Here is a 15,432-nt window from a genome sequence, read left to right as displayed (position 1 = left end):
CATGAGAATTTATTTGCCACAAGAACATTTACATAATAGAAAATGTTTTTATTCTATGTGTCCTCCTTCTTTCTCAATAACTGCCTTCACATGCTTCCTGAAACTTGTGCAAGTGTTCCTCAAATATTCGGGTGACAACTTCTCCCATTCTTCTTTAATAGTATCTTCCAGACTTTCTCGTAATAGTTTTGCTCATAGTCATTCTCTTCTTTCCATTATAAACAGTCTTTATGGACACTCCAACTATTTTTGAAATCTCCTTTGGTGTGACGAGTGCATTCAGCAAATCACACACTCTTTGACGTTTGCTTTCCTGATTACTCATATGGGCAAAAGTTTCTGAAAAGGTATGGATAATAGTGTTAGGTATGATTATGACATCAATATATGTTTGGTTTCAAAACAATTGACGTAGTGCCTGCTGAGAAAAAACAACTAAATGTTCATTGTAAATTTTGCTTCCCCACCCTGTATGCATATGTTTCTGTGTGTGTGTGTGTATATATATATATATATATATATATATATATATATATGTGTGTGTGTGTGTGTGTGTGTTTTAAGACACATGACAATTAAATAAATATACATAAATAAGTATGAAAAATATTGTCATTAAAAATTATTTGGTTCAATAACCTTGAGATAATATGAAGTGAAACCAGACAGTTCAGCGTCTCAGAAATCTGAAGGTAGAACATTCAGAAAAATTATGATAAATTCTAAAATCTAAAAAAACAAAAAAACAAAACTGTGCAATTTTAAGAAAATCTTGCCTGTTATTAAATGTTTTGTGTATTTTTAGATCCACTGTGATCTGTAAGTTGACATACACATGTAGAAATGATAAACTAAGGAACTGTCATGTTAAAATGGCACTTATTTTTCTTTCAGGTTCATGTTATTCACTTTTTTTTTTACAGTATTTTTTTTAATAGATGTAAACATTTTCATAATGTGATTTTACTGTTTTCACTCTAAACCATAAAGAAAAGTTTGGCGTTGACATTATTTATAGTGTATTATGCTATTATTTAACTTGAGACCATGTGAACCCCTGAATTAAAATGGTTTGACGCCTCTGATCCGAACAGATGGGAACACTTCACTTCAGAAACATGTTTCCATTTTGCTTTATTTGACACTAACTCTAAAACTAATCATTGCACATAAATCGCGGTGCATTATTTGCAGCATAAACCTCTGACGGTGGCAAATGGGCTGAATGAATTGTTCTTTATACTTGTTTTGACGTGCATTTACCTCTAACTCGCCCATTGTTTAGCTATCCATGTTAATGGTGCCTATAATTGAGGGTTACATTTATTGCCTCTTTCAGCGGCTGACAGCTGCCTCACACAGAATGTTAAAAATGCAGGTGTACTGCTCATCGCACATTCATTTTGTACCATAAAACATTGCAACTAAGCACCGTTTTTATTGTATTCCATCCTATAGCAGATACACTACAGGGACAAAAGTATGTGGACATGTTGAATTCAGGTGTTTCTTTTCTAACAGGGGTCTGGGATATGAAACAGTAATAACAAATGTCAATATAATATAGTTTTACATTGGTTGTTTGTGTTTTTTTTTAAACGTTGGTTATTTTTGCTTCTAAAATGCCTTTTTTTGTGCTAAATTTCTCTCACCATTGGTTTTGTGGTTTGTTTGTTTTTTCTGTCCATGACTGATTTTAACCCATAAAGACCCAGTGCTTCATGAATTTTCTATCTATTTAAGCATTCTTAAGTGATTTATCACCACTTGTTACAATATTATCTTCTGGATTTCGTGTTTTCCAGTATAAATCATGTATTTTCCTATATTTAATTTACTGATCATGCAAATTTTCATAAAACCTCAGATTAAAGTTGTGTTTTATTATAACAAAAACAGAGAAAACTGAAGAAAAAGTTTTTCAACAAAGTATGTCATTAACTGAACATAAACCCAGTGTGTCCATCCACTGTCATTGATCCGACTCCATAGGTTTCACTGGTGAATTAATGTTGTAGAAGATGACGGTGTTTCCACGGTAACTACAGATATTGTAGAATACTGATGTTTATAAACTACATGGACATAAATATTGGGACACATCATGTCTGCAGCTGTAAGATGTCCTGTTCATGATTATTTCAGATAAAAACATCAATATTTCCTTAAAATTTAATGGAGATTTTTCTTCCTAAATGAGATGTATGTGAAAAGTATTTTAAAACTGTACAAGTAGAAAATTTAAAACCATAGTAACTGATAAAAAAAAAAAAAAAAATCAATGTGAAGAGAAATTTCACAAAAACCATCTCTGAGGCATTTTGGTTGTGGTAGAAAATGATTATTTACAGTCAGAGCATGAAAATATTCTACTTATTTAGGGGAAGAACATGTAAAATCATAGAAAAAAAAAAAAAAAAAAATCAATGTTGAGAGAATTTAACCCATAAAGACCCAGTGGTTATTTTGTGGCAGTTCCCAAATGATTGTTTTCTCTAGATTTAAACTTTCTTAAATGATAAATCACCATTTATTACAATATTATCCCCTGTCTTTTACATCTTTTTCAGTAAAAATCTTGTATTTTTGTATATAGTTCACTGATCATGTAGATGTTTATAAAAGCACCAGAATAAAGTTGAGCGTTATTGTATCAAAAACAGAAAAAAACTGAAGAAAAGGTGACATTTTCAGTAACGTCTATAATTAACTGAACATAAACACAGTGTGTCCATCCACTGTCATTGATCCAACTCCATGGATTTTACTGGTGAATCAATGTTGTAGAAGATGACAGTGTTTCCACGGTAACTACAGAGCCTCTGAACGTCCAAGTGGGTCATATCTGATGACCATGAAAATATGAATAACTGTATTTTACACCAATTATTTATGTATTTGATAGAATTATATGATCGTCAGGTGTTAGATATTTTAGATCAGTAGATGGTTTTGGTCACCAGTGGCTGTTTGGGTCTTTATGGGTTAAGTAAAACCCATCTGAGGCATTTTAGAAGCAAAGATAACAATTTAACCCAAACTAACCAATGCAATGATATTTATCCCAATATAAAACTATATTCTGACATGATTGTTTTGTATCCCAGACCCCTGTTAGAAAAGAAACACCTGAATTCAACATGTCCACATACTTTTTGAAATATAATGAACAATTAGAGTATGATTAAAAAAAAAAAAAAAAACAATCTTGATGGAGTATTGGACAGATGTATTTATTTTCTTCCTTTTACTGCTTTAATTTCAGTTGGTAAAAGGGTTAAATGGGCTTATTAGTTCCCGTGGCTCAATTGTTTTTTTATGACAGGGCCGATAATGACAGAATGACAGGTCAACATCACTAAGGACACATAAACATTTTAATTGTTTCTCATTTAAAGCTGATAAATGTCAATGCGCTGCCACAGCCAATAATGGTTTTTTAAGTGGATTTCTTGATGTGACGGTCTGCACACCAAGGGAGGATTTTTCTGTTTTTTTTTTTTGTTTTTTGTCTTTTTTTTTCTATCCACAAGCGGAGACTAGTGAGATCAATATCCTGTCTGTCCATTGATTCCACATTTTAGAACAAGACACTGCACCGCATGGATTCATTCACTCCGCATGGTGAATCCAGTTGATTTTCGATGCCACCAGACCTTTCGGACTCATTTACATCTTGTACCTACATGCAGTTTTGGTTTGTTTTTTGGCTAATTTTACATTTTTTTTCCCCCAGATAAAGTAAAAACACATCTCTTAGTGCCAACACAGGAAATCTGCAGCCAAAGTAATTGCTTCCTTTCACTCAAAAACATGAAAATATAATGTCTTTCCAGGTAATTTTCATGGCCAATGAGCATCTTTGAATGAATCCCGGTATCTGGCTCCATTAGTACATTCGTGACTGCAGCGCCCACAAATCATCATACAGTCACTTTGCTTAAAGCAGTCAGAGGCCAAGGAAGAAAAAAATAAAAGTGAATTTAGCTTAAAAACCTCCTTTGCTTCTGGTTCCACAAAGCGCTCAAATGACTCCATAATAAGATGTACGTATGTAGGGACTTCAAACAGCCTGTAATAGGTGTTTTCTATGAAATATTCATGAAAAAGATGGGTAAAAATCACCTCTTATTCCATAAATGAGCACCGTTTTGTTGACCTGGAATGAGTCAGTCACTGCTGTCAGCTGGTTGTGTGCTTTATTTCATTTTCCACGTTTAGGTTAACCCTTAAAGAAGACGTATTTTAGTGGTAACTTCCAAAATGTTCTCTACTGTTCTCTACTTTTTAAGGAAAGGTATTGTAAGATAAGGTAAGGTAGGGTAATGTAACGTAAGGTAGTGTAGGGTAAGGTAAAGTAAGGTCAGATGAGATAAGATAAGATAAGGTAGAGTAAGGTCAGATAAGATAAAGTAACATAAGATAAGGTAAGGTAAGGTAAGGTCAGATAAGATAAGGTAGGGTAAGGTAAGATAAGACAAGATAAGGTATGGTAAGGTAAGATAAGATGAGGTCAGATAAGGTAAGATAAGGTAGGGTAAGGTCAGATAAGATAAGTCAAGTTCAGATAAGATAAGGTAGGGTAGGGTAAGGTAAGGTAAAATAAGATTAGATAAAATAAGGTAGGGTAAGGTAAGGTCAGATAAGATAAGTTAAGGTCAGATAAGATAAGATAAGATAAGGAAGGGTAAGGTAAAATAAGACAAGATAAGATATGGTAAGGTAAGATAAGATATGGTAAGATAAGGTAAGGTCAGATAAGATATGGTAGGGTAAGGTAAGGTCAGATAAGATAAAGAGGGGCAAGGTAAGATAAGACAAGATAAGATATGGTAAGGTAAGGTCAGATAAGATAAGGTAGGGTAAGGTGAGATAGGGTAAGATAAGGTAAGGTCAGATAAGGTAAGATAAGGTAGGGTAAGGTAAGGTCAGATAAGATAAGGAAGGGTAGGGTAAGGTAAAATAAGATAAGATAAAATAAGGTAGGGTAAGGCAAGGTCAGATAAGATAAGGTAGGGTAAGGTAAGATAAGACAAGATAAGATATGGTAAGGTAAGGGTCAGATAAGATTAGGTAAGGTCAGATAAGATAAGGTAGGGTAAGGTAAGGTCAGATAAGATAAGGTAGGGTAAGGTAAGATAAGACAAGGTAAGGATATGATAAGATAATGTATATTTTATTGATCCCTAAGGGTGAAATTCAAATGTACAACATCAGCACAAGACAATAGGCATCAAATACAGTAGAAAAATAAAGAGAAGATAAAAAATATTAAAATTTGTTAAAGTGATTAAAAATGACTTCATAATAAGACATACGTATGTAGTGACTTCAAACAGCCTGTAATAGATGTTTTCTATGACATATTCATAAAAAGATGGGTAAAAATCACCTCTTATCCCATAAATGAGCATGTTTCTGATAACCCTCAACTTTAATCTGAACTTTTATGAACATCTACATGATCAGTGAATTAAATGTAGAAAAATATAAGATTTTTACTGAAAAAAAAAAAAAAAAACAACCCGCAAAGTAAAGAAGATAATATTACAATAAATAGTCATGAATCACTGAAGAAAGGTGAAATATAGGGAAAAAAATCCTTTGGGAACTGCCACCAAAGTAGAACTGGGTCTTTATGGGTTAAATAAATATATTGACTTCTCCAGTTTCTGAAAATCAAGACACATCCAAAGTCTTTGAAAAAGGGAAGAACAATGAGTGTAAACAATAAATCTGAACAAATTTTTTAAAGTTTGAGGATGGGAATGGGAATGTGGTGGATTTAGAAATGGTCTGAAAATGAAATGGCAAATGACAGTGGATGGAGACATTTGTTTTATGATCAGTTAATGATATATTTTGCCGAAAAAGTCCCTTTTTTCTTCAATTTTCTCAGTTTTTGATGTAAAAACCCTCAACTTTAATCTGAGTTTTGATGAACATCTACATGATCAGTGAATTAGATATAGAAAAATACCTAATTTACACTGAAAAAAAAAAAACACAGAATAGAGAAGATAATATTATAATAAATAGTGATAAATCGCTGAAGAAAGGTTAAATATAGACAAAAATTATAATTTGGGAACTGCCACCAAAGTAGCACTGGGTCTGGATCTTTTCCTAACCCTAACCAATACACTTTTATTGCCTAAAGCCTAAAAAAACAAGATTTGGCAGCTGGCATTTTTACAGCTTCCATCGACCCCAATGACCTCTTATTTATCGACGAAGGAAAAAAAACCACGATGGAATCCTTCAGTGACGGATTATTATGAGATTTTATGTATCCATTGGTTTGCACAAACATCCAAGGGCACCATTTTCTTCCACCGACTGCCTCCGAAGGTCATCAACCTGACGTTAAACCTCTTCGTCTTATGTGGCATTTATTGTAGATTATCTGCAAACAATCCGCCGATGTGATGCGACTGTAATTGCAGTTGCCATATAATTTAGTATTCACACTTGTGATGTGAGGTTCATCATCTGCAGAGGCTCTGTTCAATAGGTCCCCTCGGAATAAATGACAACAAAGCAACGGGCAATTATAATAGAAAAATTGGCTTGGAAGATAGCATCGAGTTGACGGTGAAAGGGAAGGAAGTTCATTGTCTTCTCAGTGCAGTTGTGGCAGTAAAAGTATATGTGTGAGCGCCGGAGAGGTCATCATTTTCTTTACCAAGCCAAGGTTCATGGCGACGCTATTACAGAAGTTCTTGTTTATCTTCGGCAGCGCTATCCCTCTGCAGAAATAACTGTGTGATTTAATTCCGCAAGAAAACAAGGACTTCTGCTGTTTGGTTCTCCATCTCCAACAACCTCAAATACCAATACCGTTGTCCTCCCTGTTGGATGATCTGCTTATTGACCTTGTGAAAGTAAGAAAAAAAAAAAAAAAAATCACAGTAAAAGAAAGAGACTGCTCAGAGCAAGGTTAGAACAATGAATTCATTTTTTACCCCAGAAGTCGACTACTTTGCATAGAAATCATTCTGGTTAAAGCCACAGTTGTTCTAATGAGGATTACACACAATGAATTAAACATGCTAGTATTTGTAATTCATGAAAATACATATTTCCTCATTAAGTTACACACAGAGTGAGGTGTTACAGCATGTGACAACAGGGAATGTTAAAACACCCATTTGACAATCCCTCATTTCCTCCCCAGATGTGCTGAGAAATGATCTAAAGAAATGCAAGCTCCCAACGCATTTTAATGTGAGGTAATTACATATTGCTGACAGCAAGGAATGTATAATTGAACGCTGGATTTCATTCACAATCATTTCTTTCTTTCTGTCTCCGAAAGTGATGTTCCTTAAGCGTAAAATTGCTAATGATGATCATGCTGACGTTGATGAAGATAAAGCAGTGAGCAGCGGTAACCGGCACAAACTGCGTCACATGTAACGGAAAGGACCTGTTGTGTTTAACCCTTTATAGGTCACTCATAGAAATACTCTGAAATTCCAGTTTTCAACCTTAGTGTGTTATGGGAGGACCTAAGAAGACTTTAGTACTTAAGTGGAATTTGTCAACTTTTTTTATTATGTAGAAAATCAAGTACAGTGAAGTTACTGTATTTGGTTTCTTACCCATAAGTGGCAAAAAAAAAAAAAAAAAAAAAAAAAAAAAAAAATCCAAGAAGTAAATATAAACAATACAAGAAAAACACATGTACAGTGAAAGGAACATATATTTTAGAACATTAGCAGAGGTGTCAAAAGTATTCACATTCATTATTCAGGTAGAAATATAGATACTAGGGCCATGTCTGCTTGAAACCACATCTTTTCCTATCCGATCTTTCTCTTTATCATTTTTTGAAAGAAGTGCTCCGTACACAAGGAGTCGTTTCAGGAAATATCTGCGTTCACATGAAAATGAATGAAAACGATGTAGTACAAATAGGGATGGGAATCGATAAGAATTTAACAATTCCGATTCCGTTATTGATTTTGCCTATTGATCCAATTCTCTTTTCGATTCTCATTGGGTGAGGGAATAAAGAGGACAAATGGGTGTGTTTGCATTAGCTGTCTTTTATATTTCCATCTCTGCACAGAAAATATAACATACGAGTACAAATAATAATAATAACAGATGATGCTGGGCCCGGTTTGGGGGGGGGGGGGGGGGGGGGGGTGTACAGTGAAAGTGAAACTAAAGACACTTTACTAATTCCTCTATTGCCGTATTTCCACTATGTGGAACCGGTTCGACTCTGCCCATCTCCCGTTGTTGTGCACCTCATTTCCTTTCCTCTACCTTCGGAAACTTGTATTTGAGGGGGTACGACGTTTGTTGCCCACACTAGAACCAGAACTGAGCCCGAATGACGGTTTGGTGTTCACTCTGCTGCTAGATTCACAAACACTGTTAAGTAGCGAATCAAATGAATCACATGCTGTGTGGACAAATGTTTGAGCATATTGGAGGGATTCCACCCTTTTGAAGAAATGGAAGCTTTGACAGTGTTCCAAGTGGACCTGGTGTCGTCTTGTTGGACCATTTCTGCCTCAACGCCATGTTGGCTATGTTCTGACCGAAACAATGCAGCGTACATGTGACATCATCGCACATGCGCAACGAAGGCGGAATCGATGAGTAGAATTGTTAAGCAGGCAGGCAAACGATTTCAAGGAATCGAGCTACTGGGATCTGGTTCTCAATTCCCATCCCTAAATACAAATGCCAGACCTGTATGTGGTGTTGTAATGCTCCCACAGAAAACAGAGAAGATGACATAGAGCATGCGCATAAAGCTCACTTGGTTCTGCTGGGTCTGATCCAATATTACCTCCCAGTTGCCAATCTCCGCGGTAAATCCAACAGCACGTAGTGAATATTGTTAGCTATGGTTATTTGTTGCTTGTTATAATGAAGCAGTAGCCAAAGATCTGGATTCAGTATTTCCAATAAGCTCAACGCCTGTTGTAGCACCAGCACTACTTTGTTGTGAAATGGCATCTTGCTTTTGGGATGAAAGGTTGTAGGGGTGGGGCTAAGACATTTTAGAAAAGTTGCAGTTTGGTCGTACAGACGAAGACGCGAAACCGGCATTTTCAAATCTATCCACTCTGGGACCTGATTTCAAAAAGTTGTGGTTTCACTGACTGAAAGCACCAGTTTCGTGTGGACAAAAGGCCTGTCCGATACAAAACTTTTGCGGATATGACCGGAACGTTGTCATATGGACAAGTCCTGGGGTTTAAACAGACTTCTGTAGAAGTTGAAGTATCAACTCAAGCTTTTTACTTAATTAAAAGTGTTAAAGTACTGGTTTCAAAACTACTTATGTAAGTATAAATGTAACTGTAAGGAGAAAAAAAATGCCATTAGGACAAAAGCTCAGGCAGTCTATAGTGCACTACCCCACCTCTCCAAAAAACGTTTTTCTAAAGGCCATAAAGACTATAATCTTATATTTGGCTGTAACATGTTTTTTTTCTTCGGCTACATGGACAAAAAAACAAAACAAAACACCAAGTTAAGTGAATTTTCTGTCCTAGTTTAAGTTCACGAAATAATAGTGAATATTTTTCTATTTCCTTGCACTCCCACAGATCAGAGGGGCTAATGCTACCAAATTTGTGTTGAATTTCCCTTCAAATTGCCTGGGTTGTGAGACATCTACCCTGCTATAAATAACTGTAATCAACACCGATTATTTTTTTCCTTTTGGGAGAAAACCCTGCTCTCGGTCTCATTCACACAATTGACATTTTACTCTTTCATTTCAGTCTGCTTTGACCTGGCTCTGACGGTTATTTTCCTTTTCCAAGTGTATCCCGGCAACAGTATTTTCTTTACCCAGAAGGCCTCAGTAAGTGCTGTTTGGTAGGTCAGATACACACTGCTAAACAAGAGTCTCCGTTTGTGTGTTTCCAGAGAAGAGTTGATGATCAGCTCGTCCTTTGATTCTCTGGAGGTTCTCCTGGACTCGTTCGGTCCCGTCAGAGACTGCACCAAAGACAACGGAGGCTGCAGCCGAAACTTCCGCTGCATATCCGACCGGAAGTTGGACTCGACCGGATGCGTGGTGAGTTTGAACACACCTGCCTGCTTTGTACTTGAAACACATTTTAATAGGAAAAACTACCATGCCATGTGACAGGATATGCTCACAACAGTTAGTATTGTTAGCATGCTACCACGTGCTACAGTGTACTGATGTAAATGTCATTAACTCTGTAGGAATATGGTTTCACCTCAGCGTAAATATTTATCTATTATTACTAAATGAGACATCATGGATCAGGGAACATCATGAATACCATTCCTGGGTAAATTTTGTCAAGACAAATTCATTATCTCAGTAAAAATTTCTTCATTTACAAGAAATGTCCTGGTTAATCTCAGTTGTTGAGAGTCATCCTCTTGGCGTCATGAGTATCTGTGTTCAATTTTCACTATTCTGATATTTCAGTAGTCAGATCTCGCTTGAAAATGAGATCTATCTCAATGGGACCAACTTGGTTAAATAGATGTTAAATAAATAAATAAAATAGCACAAAATTTAAATGGGTTCATCCCCTGGCGACCATGAGCACTTAACAAATGTTCATTTTTACTCATATTTACTGAGATATCACTGACATTTCACTCCTCACGACCATATCCACTAGCACGGATAATAAATGTACATGTGCAACATTAGACTACACATATTAACCAGTAAAGAGCAAATATCGTTAGCCTTTTAGCATAATTGCCTAAGTCATATTCTTTGGCCAAATTGTGATATCGGCATAACTTTACTCTGCTAACGCCACTGCTTCATTTTATGCAGATATAGAATTCATTACCTTGGTTAAAATTTCTTCATTTACAAAAATAAAAAGTCAAGTTAAGTAGAGATTAAACAAATAAATAAAATAACAAAATTTAAATGGGTTCATCCTCTGGTGACCATGAGCACTTAACAAATGTTCATTTTTATTCATGATTACTGAGATATCACTGACATTTCACTCCTCACGACAATATCCACTAGCACAGATAATAAATGTACATGTGCAACATTAGACTACACATATTAACCAGTAAAGAGCTAATATCAATAGCTGTGTAGTATAATTGCCTAAGTCATATTTTTGGCTAAATTGTGATATCTGCATAATTTTACTTTCCTAAAACTGCTGATTCATTTTATGCAGATATAGAATTCATTACTTTGGTTAAAATTTCTTCATTTACAAAAATAAAAAGTCAAGTTAAGTAGAGATTAAACAAATAAATAAAATAACAAAATTTAAATGGGTTCATCCTCTGGTGACCATGAGCACTTAACAAATGTTCATTTTTATTCATGATTACTGAGATATCACTGACATTTCTCTCCTCACGACAATATCCACTAGCACAGATAATAAATGTACATGTGCAACATTAGACTACACATATTAACCAGTAAAGAGCAAATATTGTTAGCCTCATAGCATAGCAAGTCATATTTTGGACCAAACTGTGATATCTGCTAACACTGCTGCTGCATTTTACACAGATATCACAACTTGACCAATAACATGACTTGGGGAATTACAGTCGCAGAAAAAATTATTAGACCACCCTTGTTTTCTTCACTTTCTTTTTCATTTTACTACCTGGTACGACTAAAGGTACATTTGTTTGGACAAACATAATGATAACAACAAAAATAGCTCATAAAACTTTAGTTTCAGAGCTGATATCTATCCATTTTCCATGTTTTCTTGATAATAACCAAAATCACTTCAGTTCTTACATCAATATCTATGGCATTGTACTGACAAAAACAGTGCTTTTAGGTGTTCTGTGTTTTCTTTTCTGTTTTAGTCACATGATACACACAGGAGTTAGTTCTTGATTGCGTAACCATTGTTTTTGATGACTTTTGCTGGTGTAATTTTTTCCGTGGCTGTATGCTATGAGGCTAACGGTTGCCGATGCTACAGCAGAGTGCCGTGACCTTTCCCTCCGCTTTATACACGAAACACATTCACAGCGTTTCGACCCTGACGATCTGCGTGCATGGTACACGAATGGTAGTGACTTCAGAATGCGATTATATCCGTGGACATGAGCCTGAAGATTCTTTTGATCTGATACACACTTATGTGGCCTCTCCAGTTGTGAGTGTTCTGTTGTGGCTATCGCTGTTTACGTCCGTCTACCTGTATACATATTTATGAGCGTTTATGAACAGGCTGAGATGACCCGTATCAAGGACGGGCATCCAACCTGTCGTCTGTAATGTGTCTGAGTGGACAGTTTGACTTCCCCTCTTGTCTGATATGCCTCTTAGGTAGACTCAACACACTCATTACCTCCAGGTGGTGCTTAGCAACCAGGAAATGTAGCAGCTAGGTTTGTTTTCTCCTCCATCTGTTGGGGACTCTTGCAATACCGTTCTTGTTATTTGCAGAATCTTAGCGCCGTCTGCTAGTGTTTTGCTTCTCCTAAATCCCCACCTCTATTGGTAAGCTGTCAGGCGTCCCCACACCTCCACCCCCACTCCCCCTAACAATTTAATTTCTTTTCAAGTACTTTGATGCACTTGAGCAGAGCCTTTCAGGTGGGCTAGGGAAATGCTATTTATGCAGTTCACCATGCTAAGTCTTTTTTTTTTTTTTTTTTTTTTTTTCTTAAAAGGCTTCTCAAGGAGAGAGAAGCAGCTTTTGGGATATTTACATATTCATTTTATATATGTTTATATGTTCATTTAAAATATGCTGTACTGTGCATAAGTCCTGGATCAGCATTATGCCTGAGAATCCTGCAACCATCCTTTATTTATTTAGTGGTCAGTTTTCTCTACTTTAGCCCTGTTTTTTTTTTCTGTCCAGAAAACTGCTGCATGATCAACCACATGCAATTAGTAATTGGTAACTAGCTAGTGAAGATAGCAGCTAACACCTATAATTAAATAACTCATTCTAATAAAGTGGTGAAGATGAAGTTTGGAAAGACTACCATTGAAACTAGCGTTGTTTTATGTTTTCATGTTACATAGACAGCTGTTAGCTATTACAGCTATTATAGATGTTTCGTTTAAAATATGCAGTACTGTGCATAAGTCCTGGGTCAGCATTATGTCTGAGAATCCTGCAACCATCCTTTATTTATTTAGAGTGGTCAAGTTTCTCTACTTTTAGCTCTGTTTTGTTCACCGCCTTTTTTTTTTTTCCAGAAAACTGCTGCATGATCAACCCTATGCCTCTCGTAATTGGCAAGTAGTTAGCAAAGATCGCAAATAGCACCTCTAATTAAATAATCTGAGATGAAGTTTGGAAAGAGAATCAATTAAGCTAGTGTTGCTTCGTGTATGTTATGCTATGTTGTGCTACTTTTGTGGTGGGTCCCAAATGAGTTTATTCTCCATTTTTTATTTAAGTGATTTATCACCATTTATTCTAATGTTGTGCTCAGTATTTTGCATTCTTAAGTAAAAATCTGGTATTTTCTTATATTAAATTTACAGATTATGATTGATGTCCATTAAAGCTCAACTTAAAGATGAATGTTATTATATCATAAACAGAGAACATGTTGGAAAAAGTGACTATTTCAGTAAAATCTATCATCAACTGAACATAAAAACAAGTGTGTCCATCCACTGTCATTGATCCAACTCCATGGGTTTTACTAGTGAATCAATGTTGTAGATGATGATGGTGTTTCCATGGTAACTATGGCGCCTCTGAAAGTCCAAATAGGTCTTATCAGATGACCATGAAAAGACGACAAACTGTATTTTACACCAATTATTTACATGGATTGATAGAATTAGTGGATCAACCGGTATTTAACCCATAAAGACCCAAACATCCACTGGTGACCAAAATATTTTACTGATCTAAACTGTTTAGGGGCAGCGGTGGGAAAAATGTATTTACTTCCATAAACAGTGTGTGTCTGCGTGGTCATGTATTATGTCAGGACCTCTTTTGTGCATGTGGGTCACTTCAGGGTCACATTCAGTTCATACTCAAAACTGATAGAAGTCGCATTTAACCCATGAAGACCCAGTGTTACTTTTGTGACATTTCCAATATATTTTTTTTCTCTATATTTAACTTTTCTTAACTGATTTATTACAATTTATTATGACATAACCTTCTGTATTTTGTGTGTTTTAAGTGAACATTAGGTATTTTCCTATATTTAATTTACTGATCGATGTAGATGTTCATAAAAGCTCAGATTAAGGTTGAAGGTTATTATATCAATCAGAGAAAACTGAAGAAAAAGTGACTTTTTCAGCAAAATCTGTCATTAACTGAATATAAAGCCATCCACTGTCATTGATCCAACTCCATGGGTTTTACTGATGAATCAATGTTGTAGAAGATGACGGTGTTTCCACGGTAACTACGGAGCCTCTGAACGTCCAAATGGGTCATATCTGACGACCATGAAAAGATGAAAAACAGCATTTTGCACCAATTATTTACATGTATAGATAGGATTATTGGATCAACGGGTATTAAAAATTTTAGATCAGTAGATGATTTTGGTCGCTGGTGACTGCTTGGGTCTTTGTGGGTTAATGTATAATACACAAAAAAATCTGATTTTGCCAAAAAAATCCAAATTGTGCTTTAAGACCTGCCATCTGAACGCATCCTCAGTCCAACATTAGGTTTGTTGGTTTAGTAAAGTCCTAACATCCACACATATGCATTTGTCAGGCTCTGTATTAAATCTGATTTATGTAATGTATGCTCAGCAGAAACACAAAAGTTTCAAGGAAAAACAGCATCTATAAACCAAAGTGGTTGTATTTAGTGTGACACAGAAGCCCAAACAGGTAGTAAATGGAATTCTGCTTTATTATCCAACCTGAAAGCAGCCCTCTTACCCCAAATTTAACTCCATTATGTCAGTTTTGAGTCAATATATTGTTAGAGGAAATAGCCACATAATAATCCTGAGGTCAGACCCCAGTTTGAGGAAAAATGGAAAAGAAAACAAGACAGATCCAATAATGTATTTTGCCCAAAAACCTGCTGTTTTGGACATTTAAGGAGGATATACAGTATAAGAAGTACAGCAGTAAATTTAATATGACCTCCCTTTGCAATTAACATGAATGTAACCCTTTTGGTCAGACAATATGAAATGTAATGCTTTAATTTTCTCACATACTATATATCAGGTTTCATTCAAGACATGTCAGATGTTTCTAATTATTTGTGCCGAGGTCACATTAAATAGTAATTTGAACTTTTACTACACATTTAGTTCAGGATTTTTTGTGTCTTTTAAGGATGTAAATATGCTTCCTGTATTTTCTTGTTGTATCTGAAGAAAAAAGACAGAAATAAATGTGTATGATCATTTCAACCCTGAAAAACAACAAAAACCAAGGTGGAATAAGACTTACAGATCTGCATAAATGTTTATCTGTGTAATAAGGACACATCATGAATACTATTCCTT

General features: G+C 35.5%; 1 protein-coding gene across 1 annotated transcript in view; it reads left to right on the top strand.

The window, feature by feature from the left end:
* astn1 (astrotactin 1) overlaps positions 1-15,432 on the top strand; it is a 982,704-nt gene that overhangs the window by 336,519 nt on the left and 630,753 nt on the right. The window contains 1 exon segment of the mRNA XM_030160213.1: positions 9,901-10,051. Coding sequence (XP_030016073.1) covers positions 9,901-10,051 — 151 coding nt within the window.

The sequence above is a fragment of the Sphaeramia orbicularis genome, chromosome 17 (genome assembly GCF_902148855.1).
Source record: "Sphaeramia orbicularis chromosome 17, fSphaOr1.1, whole genome shotgun sequence".
In the NCBI taxonomy this organism is placed as follows: Eukaryota; Metazoa; Chordata; class Actinopteri; order Kurtiformes; family Apogonidae; genus Sphaeramia; species Sphaeramia orbicularis.
Note: the sequence above shows the minus strand (reverse complement) of the source record. Positions and strands in the feature narration are given on the sequence as shown.